The sequence below is a fragment of the Zootoca vivipara genome, chromosome 2, assembly GCF_963506605.1.
Source record: "Zootoca vivipara chromosome 2, rZooViv1.1, whole genome shotgun sequence".
Classification (NCBI taxonomy): Eukaryota; Metazoa; Chordata; class Lepidosauria; order Squamata; family Lacertidae; genus Zootoca; species Zootoca vivipara.
Genome location: NC_083277.1, coordinates 90,719,460 through 90,742,308, shown reverse-complemented (window position 1 = coordinate 90,742,308; position 22,849 = coordinate 90,719,460). Strand labels below are relative to the sequence as shown.

The following is a 22,849-nucleotide window of genomic DNA, read 5'->3' as shown; positions in this document are numbered from 1 at the left end:
AGCCAATTTTTGAGAGGGATGGTTGGAGGAAAGGGAGGGATTCACCCCCACCCACCCCATTACGTCACCCCCCTTCCACCACCAGTTTCCTAACTATGGCACTGGGGCTCTTCCTTCTAGCCTCCGGTTAACAGATGCCACTGTAATTTTTTGCTACACGGTGACAGAATATTGTTTGCAAGAGAACTGTAGGAAACAAACAATGGCATCCACTAGCTGCCAGGAAAAGCCTCGCCACACCAACAGAGACTAATTCCCTGCCCTGCTCCCCTACCTGCCAATTTGCTGAAACGATTGCCCCATTCTCGTCACATGCAAATGGGGCAGAGGAGCTGGGGGAGCTGGGGCAATGCTGGTCAGAGCTCCCTCTGTCCAACCTGTCAGTGAAAAATCTTGTTTTGCTAGGCAGGAGTAATTGGGCTGCAAGCTATTTTCCTAGCACTCCTGCCCTCCCCCAACAGAATGATAGCAATATCACCAAGGCCAGAGGCACTTTGCATCTGCTTTCTTCTCAGTTTCATTCTCCCCAGCAGACCCCCTATTTCCAAATCTGTGCCCCGTCCAATTCCCACCTGACCTGCCTCTTAAAATACACACAAGCTAGGAACCAGAAAACAAAACCCCAGAAGTCCCTTGTCCTCTGTGTACCTGCGGTTCAGCTGCCTGATTTGTTCCAATTCATAAACCATGTATGGCCGGAGGGATTGGTGAGGAGGTAAACCTGGCACAGCAGGGAGTGTTGTGATGTGTCTGCCAAGACAAAAAGCAGGCAGGTTAAGCAAAGGGAGGGGTGGGAGAACAAAACAGCTGCAGGACAAGGAAGTCGTCCCTGGTTCAGCTGCTAACATCTGCTTGTCACGGAAGGGCAGGCCATGCATGGGATGTGTTTTCCCAAGCTACCAGTCGGAGGCTGTGGCTTGCCCATCATGGCTGAGCGAGGAGGACTCAAATCCAAATTGCCCGGCTTCCAAGTCCTGTACTGCACCTATTTTTAAACTACCACATACCCCTATAATTATTTATTGTTAATTTTCTATCCTTCCTCCCAAAGGAGCCCAGGACAGCAACATAAGCACACAAGCACCACAAGTGTTCCACACATAGACTTACGGGCCAGGAACCACCATTTCCAAAGGTCGGTCGCAAGAGATGCAGTGGAAATGGGCCAGGAGTCTCCTGTTTGGGTAGAAAAAGAGATGCTTAGGCCAAATGAAGGAATTACAGCAACGGGAGTACAGAGCAGTTGGTTTGGGGGGGGCGGGGAGGTGAGATACAGGATATGCAAAAGTTTGCCTGAACGGTCCGTGCGAAGGAGAGTAAAATGATAGTTTGTACACATGTTTTCATGAACGGGGAAGATGTCCTGAAGTTGAATGGTTTGTGGGCTCACAACAGCAGAGGAAGAAGCAACACAAGTTGTGTCTAGGGAGCTCCTTACATGCTTGGCAACACTAGGCACTCACAGATCTCTCTGTGGATGAGGAGGAGATGCAGAAGGCACTTTTCGCACATTGCAGCACAAGCAGGCCAAGCACATTCACTTGCTGCCTTTTTGCCCTGTTCCTATGTAGTTTCTGACTGCCTGGGTAGCAACATAGCAGTGTGGAATTAACTTGGGCATCCTAACACTCAGCAATAGGGTGCCTCCTATTTAAAACTGACCACCTGGGGAGCTGCCAGAGAGCAACAGGAGATCATTCTCGATATTTTAGAACAACACGTTTTTAAAATCTAAATGTCAAATTGCATGTGAAAACAACGTTGGGGAGTTGTTTTTTTAAAAAAGAACGTCAACAAGCTGCTTTAGAAAACAAGCACCCCCTTCCTCAAAACTGCATGTCTCGTACTGTACTTCTATTCCCTACCCCCCCCCCTTTTCCTTCTTCGAGGGAAGCAGATTCCTCCAGTTGAGATCAGGTAGCTATGGAGATCCTTCCCTCCCAAACATGACACACCTTTACCTAATCCCAACTGACTGACGTTAAGGAAGCAGAGGTGAGCGGGGTTATGAGTCAGGAATTGGCACCACCAGCTACTGCTAGGAAAGAGTACTTGGTGCATGGGGCAGGATTTGAGCAGCTGCAAGCCTCTCTGTTCCTTGAAGATCGCCCTGGAGGAAGAGCTGGAATTAACTGCGGACATGCAACTTTGCCTGGGGATACCATGCTTCTTGTCGGAAAGCATTTTCTTGAACCTTATTTCTCCACTCTTTGAAGTACCGTCACTGTTAATTAATAAAAATATCCTTTCCCAAAAGGGCAGAATTATACCTATTAGGAATTTTATACAATGATATTCCTAGTGACAAAATTAACATATTTCTATATGCATCCACAGCAGCGAGAGTATTAATCGCAAAAAACTGGAAAGGGAATAATATACCAACAAAAGGGGAGTGGCTAGATAAGATTTGCAAATATTTAGGATTGGCAAAATTAACAGATTTAATTCGGCAAAAACCGAAGGATAAGATCAAAAAACAATGGGAATGCCTGACTGAATACCTAAGGAAATCAGGTCTGGGAGCAAAAACATGGTTATGTTTGGACTAACTCTGCAGGAAATATATAGAGTGGAAATTCTCCAGGTTATTGTTTACTGTTTATAAATCATAAATTAGTGACTTTTTAAGAGACAGATTAAAGATATAAAATAATATGAATGCTGTGTGGAAAGCGGCGGAAGTGCGCTATGCATTAAAATATTAATGTAAAGTATTGAAATGCAAGATATATTGTTTGTATGTTTTTTGTATTGTTTTTGCTTACTAGCTTTTGTCTACTTATTTGTTTTCTTTTTTTATTGTATTTTATGCGATTTACTAATAAAGTTTTTTAAAATCTCAAAAAAGAGAGAAAAAGAAGTAAAGTCACTGTTTCGTTCCGTCAAAGGATGTGGAGGGAAGCAACGAGCAAGGCCTGGGAGGCGGCCTGCCTGGCTGTTGGACCCAGTCTCTATCTTCTAACATGACGTATGGGGGCTGCTCACTGTGCCAGCACCCTCCGCCCAGCAGAATGCATTCCTAATTGCCAGTTTCCATCACTGAGGCTATTCGCTCTCCCTTCGAGGTGAGTGAGCTGTGCCCCATGTCCCCACGCGTCGCAAGCACCACCACCCTCTGGTGGTGACGCATGGGTGATGCAGCTTGCAGCAGTGAAGGAAAGCACATCCATTGACGACAACGTGGAGGGATGAGAGAGTGGCAGCTACCGGGCCACTCCTTCCAAAAGACTTAAAACAAAAAACACAGCTATGCAGCAGAGTGTGATTGAGATTCCTATAGGCAGGGGAACACCCAAGATTCAGAGCCCCATCTAGTAGGGATGAACAAAATAATGAGTTTTGGTTTCTCACTTTTCCAGTCTTAAAAGTTCAGTTTGGCCTTTTTCCACGTTAGTTTGCATTAAAAAAGGGGGAAGGGGTAAAGGTCCAGGCAAAAAATTGTTTGCAATTTTGTGTACATTTCTCTGTGCATGTTATATGTAATTTTACCTAACACACATATTTCTGCCGGCAATTTTCCATAACAATGCATTTAACATACACAATTTTGTGTGTATTTTTTTAAATGGAGAAAAAGGATCAGCAGACTTGGGGGGGGGGTGCTGAATCGTAGAACTGTAGTGTAGGAAGGGATCTTGAGTATTATTTAGTCCAGGGGTCAGCAAACTTTTTCAGCAGGGGGCCAGTCCACTGTCCCTCAGACCTTGTGGGGAGCCAGACTATATTTTTTGGGGTGGGTGGGGAATGAACGAATTCCTATGCCCCACAAATAACCCAGAGATGCATTTTAAATAAAAGCACACATTCTACTAATGTAAAAACATGCTGATTCCCGGAACATCCGTGGGCCGGATTTAGAAGGCAATTGGGCCGGATCCAGCCCCTGGGCCTTAGTTTGCCTCCCCATGATTTAGTCCAATCCCCTGCAATGCAGGAATATGCCACTGTCCCATAGGGGGATCGAACCTGCAACCTTGGTGTTATCAGCACCATACTCTAACCAACTGAGCTATCAATTCCACCACTCCCTGGGACCAGGGAGAAGAGAGAGTGTAATCTGGGGAGAGTACAGAGAGTAAGACAGAAAGGCTTGGAGGCCTACACTTGACCCCAGGCCTACTTTAATCATACTGCAACAGTAAGCGTGAAAGGAAAAATGGCTTCCAGTCTTCCAAAGCAGTTTTTTTTAACAACACCCCCCCCCCTCTCCCCAATCATAACTTCCACTCTTTGAAAGCAGAGGTTTCTAGGCAACCTAATGGCATGGGAGAATAGATATATAGGCAGGTGGGCAAGGTGTACTCCTTCAAGCCAAGAGTGTATTGTTTAACAAACTGCTAACTATGCCTAGAAGCAGCAAACACTTCTGAAAAGAGCTTCAGCAGAGAGAACTAAGAAAAGCCAAGGATGGTGTAGTAGAGAAAGCATCTTCGGCAAGGCTTTTGGTGTTGGAACAGGGCTCATTGTTCCCAGCCTAAGCGTCAAAAACAAATACCTGGAGCCCAGAGAGTGCAGTAGAGAAGTAGGACGTATGGACCCCGGCTTGCTGGAGAATAACCATTCTCTTCAAAGTGCTAGGTTAGGGTGCAAGCTACTCCAAAGGCCTTTCTTTCAGGAACTCATACTAGATATACAAAGTGCACTGAGGTCAGGCCAGGCCAAAGGGCCATAGTCCACCCAACACATCTTATCCTGGCAGACAGTGTCTCAGCATTCTGCTCCTCCTACTTAAGACCCTCCAACTATAAAACCAGCACACGGTTCCAAGAAGCATGTTGTAGGCAGTGTGCATTGGCATGCTGAAGGCTTTCGTTTTCACACCACACCGCAAACGTGAGATACATGTGGCAACGTGCATCAGATTTGGCTTGACATCTGGCCGCTGTTATCATACATCTACCGGAAGATAAGAGCTGTCTGTCTTCAGACCTTCTTACCTCCTGATCCCAGCAGCTTCGTCTCCTATTTCCTGTGGCATCCTCTCCTTCAGCTGTTTCCGGATATCCTTCCAGCGCTCCTCCAGCTGCTGTCGGAAGGGGTCCAGTTCCAAGCGGTCCAGCTGCACAGAAAGGGAAAGAGCGGTTCTGAAGAGAGCTGCATGTTCAAGGCACTGGCGCGGTAGGGTAGAGCTGCAACGCTACCATCCTGGAAGCGGCACCGCTGGGAAGCTAGCACTGACGCTCCGCCCCATTGAGTTACTGCCATTCAAAATACTGTTCAGCCCACCTTTCTGGTGCTCAAGGCAGCTTACAGCAGAAAAGTCATGCATCCATTTAAGCACAAGCTGGGAAAATGGCAGCCATTAATCAGTGCCTAAGTGGTAAAGAGGGACACGGGTGGTGCTGTGGGCCTAGGCAAGGGCTTGCCGATCCGAAGGTCGGCGGTTTGAATCCCCGCGACGGGGTGAGCTCCCATTGCTCGGTCCCTGCTCCTGCCAACCTAGCAGTTGGAAAGCACATCAAAGTGCAAGTAGATAAATAGGTAACGCTCCGGCGGGAAGGTAAATAGCGTTTCCGTGCGCTGCTCTGGTTCGCCAGAAGCGGCTTTGTCATGCTGGCCACATGACCTGGAAGCTGCATGCTGGCTCCCTCGGCCAATAAAGTGAGATGAGCGCCGCAATCCCAGAGTCGGTCACAACTGGACCTAATGGTCAGGGGTCCCTTTACCTTTAAGTGGTAAAGGCTTAGATATGAAGGCGATACCCCGGTGGAGCGTTTCAAAAGGTGAGGTGCCACCACAGGGTAGACCCTGTGATGGGCATTGGGGGGGGGGGAGACAGAGAGAACAACAAATTGAAATATTTTGTTCCCCCTTTACCAATTAAATGAAGCAAAGATTTAACTGAGGGCTATTTAATGCTTTCTCCCTGCCGAAATGAGATACCTTGAAAACAATATGAAAGACCATGAAAGCTATATTAAATAATTAATGGCTGGATGGCGATATTAGCATACAAATACGCATATTAACTTACACAGTATTGTTTTAGAGAGGGAGTGAGTTAGAACATTTCAGATAATTGTATGGTGTGTAAAAAAATGGAAATATTGATACGTTTTGTATGTTTAAATTAAAAGAAACTTAAAAGGAAAAGAAGGTAAAGGTGCAGGTTCTGAAGGCAGGTTAGCAGAGAAGAGCCTCAGATGACAATTGGTATGAACAGGCAGGTTTCTATAGGAGAAGGCCTGCCTTCGGCCTAGGGATGGCCAACTATTTCATTTGGCCTTTCATTTTCAAGTGACCTGGTCTGATGTGCATTCCTGGACAGCAGATTAGAACACAATTATCCTCCACTTTTTGCACCCTTATTATTTTTGCAATATAGTTCTCAGGTAAAAGAGAATAAAAATACTAAAATGCATTAAAAATGTGTATTTAAGGACAAAGTTCATACCCAAATATGTATTTTATCTGATCAAACACATTAAACAGGGGGAAAACATTTTAAAAAATATGCATTAAAAAGATTGATGCAGAAATGGGATAGAATGGGACCCACAAGGAAACACATGTAAAACACACATTGGTTGGCAATTAGACTGGCCTGTCCATCCCTACTTCAGACATCCTGTTCATAGAGATTTACTGGTAGAAGCTGGCATTTCAAATTGTGTCCAGAAACAAACTGGAAGCCAGTATTTAAAGGCAGGAATCATGTGTATTCCTACCCTTCAGCCTACCCTGGCTCACCTGATTGGCAGGGACTAGCATGAGCAATGAGACATGCATGGCTGGCTCACCAGCATGAGCACTTACAGTAAGTGTTGGGAACAGGGCAGAAAGGGATGTGCTTCTGCATGAGTCACTGGATACTCCCAGCCACATTCCACAGCACTGAACCGCAAACATGGGAAGCTCTCGTCAATTAGGGATGCCCTCATTGGCCTGGCTGTGAGTCATGGGCAAGGTGAGAGCCTTGCTTACCTTGGAGTCCATTTCAATCAAGAGTTTGTCAAGCATCTTCTGCCAATCTTGTTCTTGCCCAGCCATCTTGTTCAACAGCTCCTGCATCATCTTATGCAACTGCTCCGTGGTGGCATCGAACTGGCTACGGCTGACCTTCGCAGCAAGGGCAGCCTTATCTGCTTTCTGGAAAAGTCGGGGGAAAGATGGGAGCATATCTTTGGTCGGATCTGTATCGCAAAGAACACCCCCGCCCTTCCCGTCAGTAGTTCTGAGTGTGAATGTCCAGAGAGCATCTCCCACCAATCTATAAGGATGGCAAGCGCCAGAATCCACGTTGAACTCGAGAAAGAGGATGCAAACTGCTAATGACTGCACTGCAGGTTGGCTGCAGAGCTGGGAGCAGAATCCAGGCCCCCAGCTACTTCACATCCTAGCTCCCTCTGCAAGCAGAGCTTATGTAGGAGCACCCAACCATGGCTTGATGCACATGGGAGAACCCATGTGGTGTGTTATCAAGTACAACTCCTCACCACATCGATTTCCATCGCTAGGTTGTCTTTGTCCGCTTTTACGTTTTCTAGTCTCTCCAGGGACTTGAACAACATCTGCAAAGAGCACAAAGCAAAATAATCAAATGTGGTTACCCCAGAGACTCGCATTCCCACTCAGCAGGGCAGAGGAATCTGGTGCCCTTCAGATGTTTCCAACTTCATCTCCCATCAGTCCCAGGCAGCTTCGCCTATGATCAGGGATGAAGGGAGTTGTTTGTCCAACATCATCTGGAAAGCTAGAGAGTTCTTCATTCCCACTACACTTTTATTTAAAATTTTTTATATATATTCATTTACTAGCACATGTTCTGCAAGATCTCATTGCGTCCAAATACTGCAAATCACCCAACTCTCATTCCAGAGTGAGGCATCTTGTGCTTCTACCTCATGAGTGATACTGATAACAGAAGTGTGCATGCACATGAAAGTTCATACCAATGACAAACTTAGTTGGTCTCTAAGGTGCTACTGGAAGGAATTTTTTTATTTTGTTTTGATAACAGACTGTAAGCTAGTGTATTGACAAAGCATGCTTTAGGTCAACTAGCTCAACATTTTGGGAATCGATACTGGGGGCAGAGCGGGGGTGGGAGGATGCCAACTTGCTAAGGAGGGCAACAGGGTGATTTTATGGGGCCCCTGGCAACCCTACCAAAGTTTAGTGAAGATCAGGAAGAAGAAGAAGAAGAAGAAGAAGAAGAAGAAGAAGAAGAAGAAGAAGAAGAAGAAGAAGAAGAAGAAGAAGAAGAAGAAGAAGAAGAAGAAGAAGAAGAAGAAGAAGAGGAAGAAGAGGAAGAAGAAGAAGAAGAAGAAGAAGAAGAAGAAGAAGAAGAAGAAGAAGAAGAAGAAGAAGAAGAAGAAGAGGAGGAGGTGGTGGTGGTTGGATTTGATATCCCGCTTTATCACTACCCGAACGAATCTCAAAGTGGCTAACATTCTCCTTTCCCTTCCTCCCCTACAACAAACACTCTGTGAGGTGAGTGGGGCTGAGAGACTTCAGAGAAGTGTGACTAGCCCAAGGTCACCCAGCAGCTGCATGTGGAGGAGCGGAGACGTGAACCCAGTTCCCCAGATTATGAGTCTACCGCTCTTAACCACTACACCACACTGGCTCTCCAGTTTTTTCTTACAAGTGGGTAAGAACTTTTACCCACTTGTATGAACAAACGAAGTTGTTTTCAACAGCAGCAAGGAGCCAATATAATGCACTTCTTAGCATCACAGTTCTCCTTTGGACAATCTGGCTGGCAGCTACTTGGTGGTTTATTATACAGCTTGTTCTCCCATGAGGGGTCTGGGTGGCAGGGAACATGATGGTCCCTGGAGAACAGGCTGCCCCCCCCCCAGTACCAAATGTTGGCACATTTGCTGTAAATGGTGATTTGCTGGTAATGATTGATTTGTAGCTGCTTGGACAAAATGCCAACAAACCCAGCTGGATATCCAGTACTGCTGCCACCGCTATAGTCTCATGGCCTCAGCAACAACATTGGGAATGTCCCATGTCATTTGACCCTCTAACCTGGCGTCAAGATCACCTACACTGATCTCCTTCTGCTTCTGGCGATGATCTTCTACAAGAGTGCCTGCGGTGGCGTTCAGCTTCTCACAGTCATCCTGAACTTGCAGGATGGTGCTTTGGATCTGGTTGAGCATCTCTTCATCCTGGTTGCAAAGGCAACAAAGTAATGAAAGCCAACATTGACATGGGTCTCCTTAGTTAAATCCCTCCCCAAGTGTGTTAATTCCCTTTTGTTTTGGTGCAATGCATATTTTATCTACATTGAATCAGAACTACAGCCTGAAGATGACCGTACATCATCAAGCAATAACTTTGTATTTAGGAGCAGACGCCTGAGGATTCTGCCTTTGCATGTGTCTCCTCTCTGGATGGAAACATGTGTGTTGTTCTCACCCCTGTCCCTAGTTATCATTGATGTTGCACTATACTTCCAGTCTGCCCCTAGGTGCTGATATTAATGCACTTTTAGCATACAAAAGGAAGCACAAATCCTGGCACTTTGTTATAGAGCACAAAGAACAAAAAGATGCCATATGAGGAAAACAGAATCACAAAAAGCCATGTACATAACCATTATCTATGGTAGGGTGGCCTGTTCAATCTTTCTTAATTCCTTGCTTATGTTACCTAGGACAAGAATCTATCCCCCTTTGGAGGATGGGAGAGGGATTCAGTGATCCGGTCTCTAGGGATGGGCAGGATAATAAATGATGCACACATAATGCTATCTGAGGACAGCAGGTTGAATCATGAATTTGGAGAGCTCTTCTATGATCCCATAGCTTCTGCTTCTAAGCCTCAGTGTCCCGCAGCTTCCCACCATGTAACTCCTAAAATGAGCCTTCTTCAGGCCTTGCCACGAAGTCTCAGATCAGGCCTCAGCATCCACACAGAGCCCCCTGAAGTCCTCCCTCTGCCCTCCTCCTAGAAACTTGAGGTCACGTTGTTGCGCTGGCCTTACCTGGCGGTGCTTGGGTTTCTTGGCTAGTTTGCCATCTGCCTGCCTTAACATGAAGTTGTTAATCAAGTCCTGCAGCTGCTCATAGCGCTTGAACAGCTGGCTAACCTTCTCACTGACATCTAAGCTGCAAGCTGCACATGTGCTCTGGACCTGAGCCCCCCCAGGCTCCGGGGTAGGTGGCATGCTCATGGACAGCAGAGTGGACGAGGAAGCCATCATGTTCTCTATGACACCTCTAAGCTTGTCTAACTGTGGGCAAGGGAGAGAAGGAGGAGTCCAGCTTTAGACAAGGGAGTCAGACGACAAAATGTTTCTTATCTTCCACAGAACTGGAGTCAAGTGCAAGTGGCGGCTGCTATATCATGCTGCCCTAATTGGCACAATCCATTGTCTCTCAAGACAGATGGACACCAACAACAATTTATTACATTATTTTCAGGCAGAGGCAAGAGGAGCAAGCAGGGTCTGGCAACACAACCATAATGCCAAGAATTCCAGTGGCTACTTAAGAGATAAAGTTTCTAGAGCTCCTGACTAGAGATGGAGTGGAAGTTTTAGAAAGCATGGTCTGCTAAATTCTCAAAGTTTCCATTCACTCCGGAAGGGAAGCTTTCATTGGTGCCAGTGGGAGCTCCTCCACACACAGAGCTAAAGCAAGATTTGTGAAAATGATTTTTGTTAGGACTATGGGAGTTTGTAAGAGTTAAACCAGTCTTCTGCACGGTCTGCAGTCCAATGAAAATTGGTCCTGGCCCCCTTGCAATTTGAACCAATGCATTTAGCGCAGGCACCCCCAAACTTCGGCCCTCCAGATGTTTTGGACTACAATTCCCATCTTCCCCGACCACTGGTCTTGTTAGCTAGGGATCATGGGAGTTGTAGGCCAAAACATCTGGAGGGCCGCAGTTTGGGGATGCCTGAATTAGCGCAATCTCTGGTTTAGCTCTCAGGTTGCCAAGGGGGGCGGGGATGGAGGTTTCATTGAGCAGAAGCGGCCAAAGCTTGAGTCAGCCTCCCTTATCTGGAGGATTAGGAAGGGAGCTTTTCATTAAAAATAAAAACAGGCAGCTGTCCATGTACCAACTGTGGGGGTCCTGCAGGGACATATATCCTAAACCAGCACAGAGAACTCTCAGCTACCTATCTACTTGTAAAAGTGGAATTAGTCCTCCCAAATCAGATCAAAACTGTTCCTAGGGTTGTGGGCTTCCCAACATCACAGCAGGGCATGCTTATTAAATCAAGGACAGCATCATTGCAAACTCCTGATTAGCAAACCCAATGACACAGCTGAACCCGATGGTACAAGAAAGTTACAATTTTAGGAGTGTACTTCTTCAGGGCAACCTGAAGAAGCCTGTCTGGCAAACTGATCACTGGGCAGGGATTCTTACTCCCTCTTTACTGTTACTCCTCCTGGCTAACTACAAGGTGGCTGTCAGCTTAAGGCGTCAGCAGAAGAACTTGGACCAATCTTCTTTCCTAGAATTTCCAAGCCCTGTCCGACTCCTGCCTTAGAAAGCTAAGTCTTGTGCTTTTCTTCTCACTGTGAAAAAGCCACCTCTACAGAGCCCTTGCAAAGCGCAGAGGTTTCAAGAGGAGATCTGACAGGCAAGGGACCTGAAACCAAACTAATGGCCAGGGGAAACCATGTGACTGATTCTTGGCAGCCAGGAAGAAAGACCTCACATTTCACTCGCTGACCTGTTCTTGCAGGTAGATGGCAGTGTCGGTCACTGACTGCTCCAGCTTGGCTTTCCCCGTATCCTGCTTGTCTCTGAGCTCCTTTAGCTCTTTCTCTATATCCTGCACTGTTGCTCTGTACCGCAAAGCCAACAACAATAAAGAGGAGTTACTCACCAAACAGGAAAAAGTAAGTCTTGGAGTGTGTGTCTCTAGGAAATCAGAAACACTCACAACACAGTTCTGGGGTAAACTGAAACTAGACCAAGATCAACTCGCTAAATGCTCCTCCTTGGCCAGCTTTCCAGGGTAGGGGTTTGCTTTGGCATATTTATTTGTAAACAAGTCACATTGCACTGCAAAATGCTCCAGCAATGTGTGAAATCATCCTGGCAATTCAACTTATAGCTACGTTTTCCCAGAAATGTAGAATCAATTTGAGGAAGACAGACCACTTGCAGGGGCCTTCACGGCTGTGAATTAGAGAACTTTAAGTTTGGGGGTGTGGAGCTTAAAATATCTCTATCTAAGGTTTACAAATGACAACTGTCTCCTAGGAATGCCAGGTGTTTCTTATGGCAATTGTCCCTTAGAAAACTGCGAGTTCACTCTCCATATTCTACTTGTTCTGTTTGTAGTTTTCGTAGTTGCTATCTTATTGCAGTGAAAAACTTTTAATATTTTTTAAAATTAACATGAAAAAACTGTGAGTACAATAAAACATAAAGGATGTTCCATATTTCAGAACGCGGCGAATCCACCATTTATAAGACTCACAATATATCTACACAGTGTTCCTTCTTTCAGAGATTCTGATCCATGAGTGCTGGGCTCCTCAGCACATTCACACTTACAACTAGAGGCATGGGAGCCATTTCCCACACAATTGTAATTAAGCCCCTGGCCAGAGGAACAATATGGACCAAGTCCATCATTTGAGTCCTTCCTATCTGGCACCCAAGGGATAGATGCAGACACTGCCAAACCATAACTGAGTCATCCTAGTTACATGTGGGGGCAGAGTGAAGTGAGGTGATCATTCTTCCTGCCCTCAGAAGGTGCCAGTCAATAAAGCAAAGGAAGCCCCGAAAACAATGAAATCATATCACACTTCCTCACACCCAGAGACATATTACTGGAGGGACTGCATGCCAGTAGCATCCGTGATCTTCTCACAAGCACTCATATACTGGTCTCTGGCGTTTATTAAGAGAGTGCTGGAACTGTGGCTGTGTGAGGGGTACCGGTATGCTCAAAACTCACAGCACTCTTTGCAAACTACAACTCCCATGATACCTTGGGAGAAGCCTGCCACGATGGTTAAAGTGGTATACTGGTGCTTTAAATGTATGGTGCGGCTTTTACAGGAGGAATGCCAGAACTGGAAAAGGGGCTCCCATGCTGACCTCTGCCAAGCCTCCGCTCCATCCACTGGGTCCAGTCTTAATCAGCTGCTTAGACCTCCCTATCTCCCCACACATGATTTATTTGGGGGATACAAGACCTTTCTATGGTGTACTGACACCTTTTAAGAGTTTGGCTTTGTCACAATACCTCTCAAAACTCATTTCTGCACACTCACATTTTATAGTTGTTTTGCTGTTGCCTATGCTGCTTTGAGAATACTGATATATAATGGCAGCATAAAAATGTTTTAAGTAATTTCTAACTATGTTACAAATTAACGGGTTTGGGTGGTTGTGTTTGAAATCTATTCTGTGTGTACATTGGTGCTATAAAGCGAAGGAGCCACTTTGCCAACCTTCTGCTTTCCAGATGTTGCTGGACTACGACTCCCATTGTTGGGAGTTGATCATTGGCCATTTTAGCTGGGGCTAGTGGAAGTTATAGTCCAAAACATCTGGAGGGCACCAGGTCAGAGAAAGCTGCTCCACAGAGAGAGTTTTCTATTTAATCTGCCTGGGGGAAAGGAGTACCGATGACATTCCAAAATATGATTGAAAAAAAGTCAATTGAATTCTTTTTTTTAAAAAAAGTGGGTATATGCTAGAAAGCGTATTTTCACTGAGCAATTCTTTTCACTGGACAATTCTTTGTGGCATCTTATCTCAGCTGCACTCTTGAGAAAGAGCCCTCAACTTCCATGGAACTATTAACTGGTAAAGATCCCATTTTGGCTTTCCACTGTACAGCAAACAATTACGTAACTCCACAATTAAGTTGGTTGTGACCAAACCTGACATGCCAATGTTTTAGCTGATAAGACTGAGACTGGACTCGCCTACCGTACTAGGTGGCTTCCTGCAGTCTAGTGGCTACTTATTTACCTCAGAAAACCTATCTGCATGTTGATCTGACCAGCTCCTTCCAGTTTGTCATCTGTTTCTGCCAGCTCTCCTTCAAGTACATTCTGGATCTTGTTTAACTAGAATCACAATTGGGGTAGGGGGATCAAAAGCCTTGAAGAACTTTGGTCATGAAACACTAATTTTCTTTTATGGAAAGTCCCTAGGATAAAGGGGCACATCCTCACCTCCCCATGTTGTAAACAATAGATAGTTTACATCCACATATACCAGAGCTAAGGTTCAAGTCTAGAGATTAAGAAAGTGCTTCCTATGAGGAATGTTAAACTGATTCATTGGTAACTGGAGCATCATCATGATTCACCATGTTGGGGGCATAGCTGCCAAGTTATCCCTTTTTTTAAGGGATTTTCCCTTATGCTGAATAGGCTTCCTCGCGAGAAAAGGGAAAACTTGGCAGCTATGGTTGGGGGTTCTACTGGCTGAGTTTCAAGTTTAGAGTCACAAAATCAGGCTGAAGATTAACCACCACCCATAGCATCTCAAATAAAACAGCAAGCACGTCTTTTAAAGATCCTTAAAGACACCTCAACAACAGCAACAAAAAGTAAACTATATGACTACATTGTGAAGATACTGAAAAGGTTATACGTTTGTTAAATGGAAATCATGAGCAATATTAACGTAAAGGGAAAATAGTAGAGCGATGAATGCCCCTGTTAAAGGAACTAAGAATTACAAAAAAAGATAGAAAGCTTGAGCTTGACATTGGGAGTACTGTCATCATATTCAGAAAAAAAGGAGGGGAGCAATTATAATTAAATAACAATCCCCTTTAACGATCCTGAAGACAGATTTATTTTCAGCACATGTTTACTGCTACAGCCAAACAAAACTAGACCCTGAGCAATTAACCAAGGGTCAGCAGGAGACTCAAGGAAATGACAACAGCAGGATGCAGGATCAAACTAAGCCTGGTGAAGTTAGGTGGTCACTGTGACCCAGACAGACAGGGGAACTACACTTGGACCACCCAAATACTCCACTGAGCTTCAAGCAGCTAGTGCACATTCTATTTTAAATTGCACAGTTTGCAGAAGCACAGAAAAATAACAACTAAAGTGAGTCTCACTGATCTCATCCATGGTAGGAATTGTGAGCACCAGATACCTCCTGTAGCTAACAAATATCACTGTAATTCAGAAATGATGAATTGCAGGAAATCAGAAATATAAAATCATTTCTACAAGTTCTGCCATTAAAATAGCATGCGGACCAGCTTACAGTTCTCAAAATCTCAGCTTTCAATTTAAGTGGCTTGGATTTCTGAGAAGTTTGTTTCAAGTAGGAGGGCAGGCATCCCCAAACTTGGCCCTCCAGATGTTTTGGGACTACAATTCCCATCAACTCTGACCACTGGTCCTGTTAGCTAGGGATGATAGGAGTTGTAGTCCCAAAACATCTGGAGGGCCGAGTTTGGGGATGCCTGTAGTAGGGTCTTGTCAATGGTGGCCAATTGACTGTGCAACTTCAAGAAAGTCCCCCAGCCCCCACCTTGGTGTTTAAGAAGGTGGTCAAAATATATTCCATTCATAACGTTTTAAAGGTTGAGTGCTGATACAATGAACTTTATGTTTTGAATATGTTTTGATAGCTTCTAAGAACAGGATGCTTCTTGGGACTGGGCAAATTACCTCTTATATGAAAAACCTGATTGAAAACATTATTGCTGCAAATAAGGCAGCATATTCTCTTCCTGACACTCCCCTACCTTCTCTTTCTCGGTTTTCATGTCTTCTTCCATGGACTGGAGTGCAGCAAGCTTTTCAGGAAGATCAGGTGGGATGAGAGCAAGGTTCCGATAAACTATCCAGCAAAAACACAGTAGAATTATAAATATGTACAAGTGAGCCATCAAGTGACAAAACACTGTAGTGCCCAAATCAGGGCTCCAGCCAACCAGCCATGCCCTCTGTAGGGATAGTCCATCCCATTCCCCCCGCTTCTTTAGGGATGGTCCATTCCAAGTGCACTGAACATTATGAGTGCACACTGTTTTGGTGTTTTGGTGGGTTTTCTTTGTTGTTGTTTTTTGCAAACTTTGGAGGGCACCCCTCTCCCCACAAACAAGCCTACAGCTCCCTCTTCTGGGTGGATGATGCCAGTTTAGTTAAATAAGATTCAGCACTCACAGAATGAAAGTTCGCTGTTAGTACATACAGTTGTAGCTTGGTTCTCGAATGCCTTGGTACTCATCCGTTTTGGCTCCCAAACACTGCAAACCCAGAAGTGTTCCAGTTTGCGAACGTTTTTTGGAAGCCGAACATCTTGGTTTTCTAACATTTTTGGAAGTTGAATGGACTTCTGGAATGGATTACATTCGAGAACCAAGGTATGACTGTATACAAGTAGGAATTAAAACATGGAAGGCTCCTATTCCAGCCAAGCTACCTTCCAGGATACTCAATGCTTCTCCATTTAGCTTCCCCTGCAGTATGCCCACTGAGCATGCTCATTCCTCCAGACATTATGCCCATCATCACTGGCCATACTGCCCAAGAAATGCTGCCAGGAAACGTCCAACAGGTTGCATGCTCCTGGTTAGCTTTTACCCCCCCAAATCAACCCTCCAAACATTCGGGTGGGCTTACATTTTTAGATTTCCCTTCCCAGAAAAAAATAGTAGCCCAACCTGTTGGAAATTTGCAGAAGCAGGTTCCAGAGATTTGCCATTTAAAACAGAAACCCAGAAAACCGGTACACACGTGATACATACGTGCATCTGTGAGGAAGTCTTGCAGCCTGCGGAGATCGGCGTAGCCACACTTGAATTGATCTAGGAGACCGATCTGGTCTCGCAGAGCATAGTACATGTCCGTCAGTTGAGCGAGAGAGCGGAGGGCATCCACAGTATCGGAGTAGCGGGCTGGGGCCAAAGTAGAGCCAGACTCGGACAGTGGCATCGGGGTTGGGGCAGAGAGCAGCGGAGATGCAGGAGGTGTAGCTCCAAGGACAGGCCCCGGGGGCAATACAAGCTGCATTCCAGGCTGCACACCAGCCGCCTCACCAAGAGGACTGGGCCAGAGAATCCCAGGCTGACCAGGGTATCCACCTTGGGCATCAGGAGAACCAGGATAGAATGGAGGGGGGTATCCAGCTTGTATCCATGGAATGACGGGGCCTCCAGTGAAGGCTTCTTGAACTCCAGGAACACCAGGCTGGGCGCCAAGGACTCCAGGATAGGCTCCAGCATAGGGCGCCAGGCCTCCAGGATAGGCCGTTTCATCTCCAGGCGCGCCAGGCTGGGCCCCAGGTGCTCCAGGTTGAGCCCCAGGTGCCCCAGGATAGGCTGCTTGGCCTCCAGGTGCGCCTGGCTGGGCCCCAGGTGCCCCAGGCTGGGCCCCAGGTGCCCCAGGCTGGGCTCCAGGAGCCCCAGGCTGGGCTCCAGGTGCCCCAGGCTGGGCTCCAGGTGCCCCAGGCTGGGCTCCAGGTGCCCCAGGATAAGCCCCAGGAGCCCCAGGATAAGCCCCAGGAGCTCCAGGATAGGGTGCTTGGGCTCCAGGTGCACCAGGATAGGCCCCAGGTGCTCCGGGATAGGCCCCGGGTGCTCCAGGATAGGGAGCTAGGCCTCCAGGATAAGCCCCAGGTGCTCCAGGATAGGCCCCAGGTGCTCCGGGATAGGGTGCTTGGGCTCCAGGGGCTCCGGGATAGGCCCCGGGTGCCCCAGGGTAGGGTGCTTGGGCTCCAGGGGCTCCAGGATAGGCCCCGGGTGCCCCAGGGTAGGGTGCTTGGGCTCCAGGGGCTCCAGGATAGGCCCCGGGTGCCCCAGGGTAGGGTGCTTGGGCTCCAGGTGCTCCGGGATAGGCCCCGGGTGCCCCAGGGTAGGGTGCTTGGGCTCCAGGGGCTCCGGGATAGGCTCCGGGTGCCCCAGGGTAGGGTACTTGGGCTCCAGGTGCTCCGGGATAAGCCCCGGGTGCCCCGGGATAGGGTCCCTGGGCCCCAGGAGCTCCTGGCTGGGCCCCTGGAGCGCCAGCAACACCAGGCTGCCCTGGCTGAGCCCCAGGAATGCCTGCTTGAGCACTTCTTGGAGCCCCTGGTGCACCAGCCGGTGTTCCATCTCTTCTGTGAGAGCCAGGCAAAGTTCCTGGAGATCCAGGAGTGACTCTGCTTTCTGGAGAGGTGGTAGAATCAGTTGGAGAGTGTTGGACTGGACTTGTCACCTAGAAACAGATAGGGAGGAGTGACAAAAGCAGGGGTGGCTTCAGCTCGGGGCATTATTGCAGGCATCTCACATCTTGCAGTTGACTTCACAATAACTCATCCCCACTGTGCATCAGGAACACTACCACCACCTTCAACTTCAGGGCTGCGCCAGAGCAAATCCAAAATGGCGGCCAGCACTCATGCCACAACCCCTCAGCAAATCTAAGGGTGTTGGCACTTTGGAAGCAGGTCAACTGGTTTTGGATCATCCTTAATTCAAACTAACAATACATGCTGCACAATTTGAGGTGTTGACTGGATTGCCCTTGGTTGGGTAAGGCCACAAGAAATGGTACGGCTTTTGAAGTTTCCTAAATGTCCAAGGACAGTGTGGTGCAACAGGTAAGATTACTGGATTTAGATCTAGGAGGCCTTTGATATGAAATGACATTCTAAGTGTCACAAGGCACTGCTGAAATTCGAATGATCCAAGTCCGCCCCTGGTGTCACTACTGGAAAGCTCATAAACCCTCCTTTGTTCAGGAGCAGCAGCTGGGCAATTTCATTCATAAGCTTCAGTGCTTCTCTTTTGCCCACAATGGGAGTTATTTGTGGTTAACTCAGTGATGAGAGGAAGACAATCTGCATGTGCTCAGAGGCAACCTTTCATTACTATTACTTGCCATGTCCAAGGGGTCTAGGCTGGTATTGAAAATAAGGACCAGAATTGAGTGGCATAAACCAGTAAAATACTCCTTTTCCCTCAAATACTTGAATCTCTGGCCTGTATCCTCTGGTTCTGTAGTCTTTAGCTTATGCTACCTATGTCCAATATTTACAGGGAAATTATGCAGGAATGCATAATAACCATCGTACACTCAGTCAGAACTACTTTTTGTTCCTGAAATATTATTGCTGTTCAGATCAAAAAGCAGAAACTGACACCTGATCCTGCACTTAATAAGAAAAAGGGGGAAAAAACAGGAGCCCATGGTTTACAGCTAATTCTCCATCATGAAGACCAGCTTGCTTTTAGACATAGAAACAGCCTGAAAAGTAACACTCTGCTTCACTCAATTATACCAAGTTGACTGAGAGACTGGAAAGACTCACTCATGGAATCAGAGTACATAGAAACCAAGAGGGAATATTTCACTGCAGTGATTTCCTTCTATTGAGATTCTGATGTAGAACAAAGAATTACACTGGCCAGAAACAATTTCTTTGCACATTTCAGAATAGACCAACAAGTGCTGAGTTTCCCAAATGGTAAGATAGCAAGTAGCTCAGTAGATTTTCTAGAATTACTGCCATTGCACCTTTGCCAGGAATCCTAAATATTTCATTTTGCTGTTCACTGAATTCTTTTAAGTCTGGAGGTCAGAAACGGCTGAGTCCAGAGCCCAAAGCCTGGCCTCAAACCAATCATTAAGCCATGGAAAGATGCTACAGTGAAGTGGTATCTTTTTTAGATCTGTACTTTGCACATGCACAGATAATCTACAGTGATGAATCTATCATACCACTTTACAACAGTTCATTATTTTGTGGAAACTGGCTATATATCCAAATGAAGGCATTTAACATGTATGCAAGTTTTGCCCTAACTAGCCTTATGGGACACTAGCTGCTCTGTGACTCTATGGAAATGTGAAATTAATGATGCTTATGACAATTCTAAATGGGTGCTTTGGAGCTGCACTGTTTTAAATGTTCTTCAGTGGCCTATACAATTGCCCTGATGTGTTCTCACATTATTGTTTAGGGGCTAAATTGCTTTTTCTTCTCTCAAACTCCTGCATGCCTTTGCTCTCAAGTGAAAGAAATACAAACTCGCATAGTCTTTATAACACTGCAACACGATTATGCTCAGGACACAGATTTTTCTTCAAGATACCCATCCAGGAAATGCAGTATGCACAGGAGAATCAAGTGCAAATCAAAACAACAAAGAGCCTTGTGACACCTTAATAACTAACAAATATATTATGGCACAAGCTTTTACGGACTAGAGTTCGCTTCATCAGACTCTTCATGGGGCAAGACGACCTAAGCATTTAACACCAATTAGTGCATGACTACACTAGCTACCAATTAGTTTCTGGGCTCAACTCTGATTTTGCCGAGTGTTGATTTTGGCCTATGAAGCCTTATGCAGCTAAGGACTCCAATACTTCCTGAACTGCCTCTTTGCACATGAACCTACCCGGACACAGCAATCATCAGAAAAACTTTGTTGTGTGCCTTCAACAAGAGAGGTGCAGAGGGTCAGGCGGCAACATGAGAATGGGCCTCATGAGAATGGTGGCTCCCCATTTGAGAAAAGCTCTCCCCACACCTGGTACCATCACTGTTTGCTCCAGGTTACAGGCTAAAAACATACAAAAGACAAATACTGACCTTGACTAGTGGGGGAAAGCATTGTTTGTTGTTCTGCCTCAGGCAGAAAAATGTCTGGAGATGAACTTGTGCAAACAGCTTTGTGCTTCTAACATAGGACCCTTTCTAAACACTTACCCTTCCTTTGGTGACAGTGGGAGAATAAAGCACTCCTCTTAGTCACACATTCATGTCAGCCATGGGATGCAGTCAAAGGGGAGGGGATAGAACTAGCATTGTTCAAGGAGATGATTTGGTTTCTGAGGTTTTAGAAGTATAGGAGGCATGTGCTCAAGCACTGGAGAGTACAAGCAAAGTCAACCTCCTACGAAGAAAACAGAACAGAGATACCCTCCACCTCCCACACTGTCCCCCCCAAAGTAAGTAAAAACTGAGAGGCAATTTAAAACCATGTGCATACAGGCTTCATCATGATGCACCAGAAAACGATGACATGGCCACCTTCCAATAGGCAATTACCAACTTCACAGAAAATACCCATATTGGGGTATAATATCTGCCATTTTTTCAGCAAGTGCGATTAGCTTTCTGAATGCTGGGCAAATGTATGGACAAACAGGCTGCCTGGCTGAGATGATGTCACCAGGATGGATTAGTGATGCCTGTCAGGAAAACAGGTAATGTCCAGAAAGACCAAACTTTGAACATTTGTAGCTAGATTACCTTGTGATTTCCATCCTCATGAGAGCACTCTGTATCTGCCCATTTTTATGCTTAAAAAGTGGCATTTTTATGTCATGCATTTAGTGCTTCGTTTCTTTTTTTAAAAGAGGCTCAAGTTGGGGCTCAAGTCTGTTTGGAAACATCACTTTCTGTTCTGAAAGCTTTCCTTGCACCCTGCCCAACAATATTCCTGATGTGTGAAAATACTCTGCAGTTATTCAGTAGCAAGGGAAATGCATTCTGCATCTGGCTTAAGGGCACTTTCATTTAGCTTTACTTTTTGTATTCCGGGCTTGAAACTGCAGCTGAGCTGCTGGCAGATGCTGTGGCTGAGTCCTGGCAGTACAAATAAAGCCCTGTAGTATCTTCATCCAGCATCTGCCAAGATAGTGACCAGACAGATGGCAAGCACTGGAGGTCAATGGAACGGTCCAGAACAATCTATGTGAGCCATACACTAGCTTGTCATCAACTTTGTTGCATGCTTATTAAATACAAAAGGCAGAAAACGAAGTCCCATATTGGGCTGATCAGAAGCAACTGAAAATTAGCACAAAATAAATGTTACCCCCAGAAGTGCAAGCTGGATTTCGAAGGGGCAGAGGAACTAGAGACCAAATTGCAAACATGCGCTGGATTATGGAGAAAGCTAGAGAGTTCCAGAAAACATCTACTTCTCGTTCATTGACTATGCAAAAGCATTTGACTGTGTCGACCACAGCAAACTATGGCAGGCTCTTAAAGAAATGGGAGTGCCTGATCACCTCACCGGTCTCCTGAGAAATCTCTATGTGGGACAAGAAGCTACAGTTAGAACTGGATATGGAATAACTGATTGGTTCAAAATTGGGAAAGGAGTACGACAAGGCTGTATATTGTCTCCCTGCTTATTTAACTTATATGCAGAATTAATCATGTGAAAGGCTGGACTGGATGAATCCCAAGCCGGAATTAAGATTGCCGGAAGAAATATCAACAACCTCAGATATGCTGATGACACAACCTTGATGGCAGAAAGTGAGGAGGAATTAAAGAACCTTTTAATGAGGGTGAAAGAGGAGAGCGCAAAATACGGTCTGAAGCTCAACATCAAAAAAACTAAGATCATGGCCACTGCTCCCATCACCTCCAGGCAAATAGAAGGGGAAGAAATGGAGGCAGTGAGAGATTTTACTTTCTTGGGTTCCATGATCACAGCCGATGGTGACAGCAGTCACGAAATTAAAAGACGCCTGCTTCTTGAGAGAAAAGCAATGACAAACCTAGACAACATCTTAAAAAGCAGAGGCCATCACCTTGCCAACAAAGGTCCATATAGTTAAAGCTATGGTTTTCCCAGTAGTGATGTATGGAAGTGAGAGCTGGACCATAAAGAAGGCTGATCGCCGAAGAATTGATGCTTTTGAATTATGGTGCTGGAGGAGACTCAAGAGTCCCATGGACTGCAAGAAGATCAACCTATCCATTCTTAAGGAAATCAGCCCTGAGTGCTCACTGGAAGGACAGATTGTGAAGCTGAGGCTCCAATATTTTGGCTACCTCATGAGAAGAGAAGACTTCCTGGAAAAGACCCTGATGTTGGGAAAGATGGAGGGCACAAGGAGAAGGGGACGACAGAGGACGAGATGGTTGGACAGTGTTCTCGAAGCTACCAACATGAGTCTGACCAAACTGCGGGAGGCAGTGCAAG

The 22,849-nt window shown here is 46.0% G+C and overlaps 1 protein-coding gene across 1 annotated transcript in view; it reads right to left on the bottom strand.

The window, feature by feature from the left end:
* The window catches only part of QRICH2 (glutamine rich 2), a 41,761-nt gene that overhangs the window by 11,200 nt on the left and 7,712 nt on the right, over window positions 1-22,849 (bottom strand). Inside the window, exons 5-15 of the mRNA XM_035099114.2 lie at window positions 16,670-18,113; window positions 15,665-15,759; window positions 13,915-14,012; window positions 11,648-11,762; window positions 9,944-10,192; window positions 9,003-9,125; window positions 7,440-7,514; window positions 6,928-7,092; window positions 4,941-5,062; window positions 1,111-1,176; window positions 649-750 (exon numbers count right to left, since the gene is read on the bottom strand). Of these exons, the coding sequence (XP_034955005.2) occupies window positions 649-750; window positions 1,111-1,176; window positions 4,941-5,062; window positions 6,928-7,092; window positions 7,440-7,514; window positions 9,003-9,125; window positions 9,944-10,192; window positions 11,648-11,762; window positions 13,915-14,012; window positions 15,665-15,759; window positions 16,670-18,113 (2,654 nt within the window). The remainder of the gene's footprint in view (window positions 1-648; window positions 751-1,110; window positions 1,177-4,940; window positions 5,063-6,927; window positions 7,093-7,439; window positions 7,515-9,002; window positions 9,126-9,943; window positions 10,193-11,647; window positions 11,763-13,914; window positions 14,013-15,664; window positions 15,760-16,669; window positions 18,114-22,849) is intronic.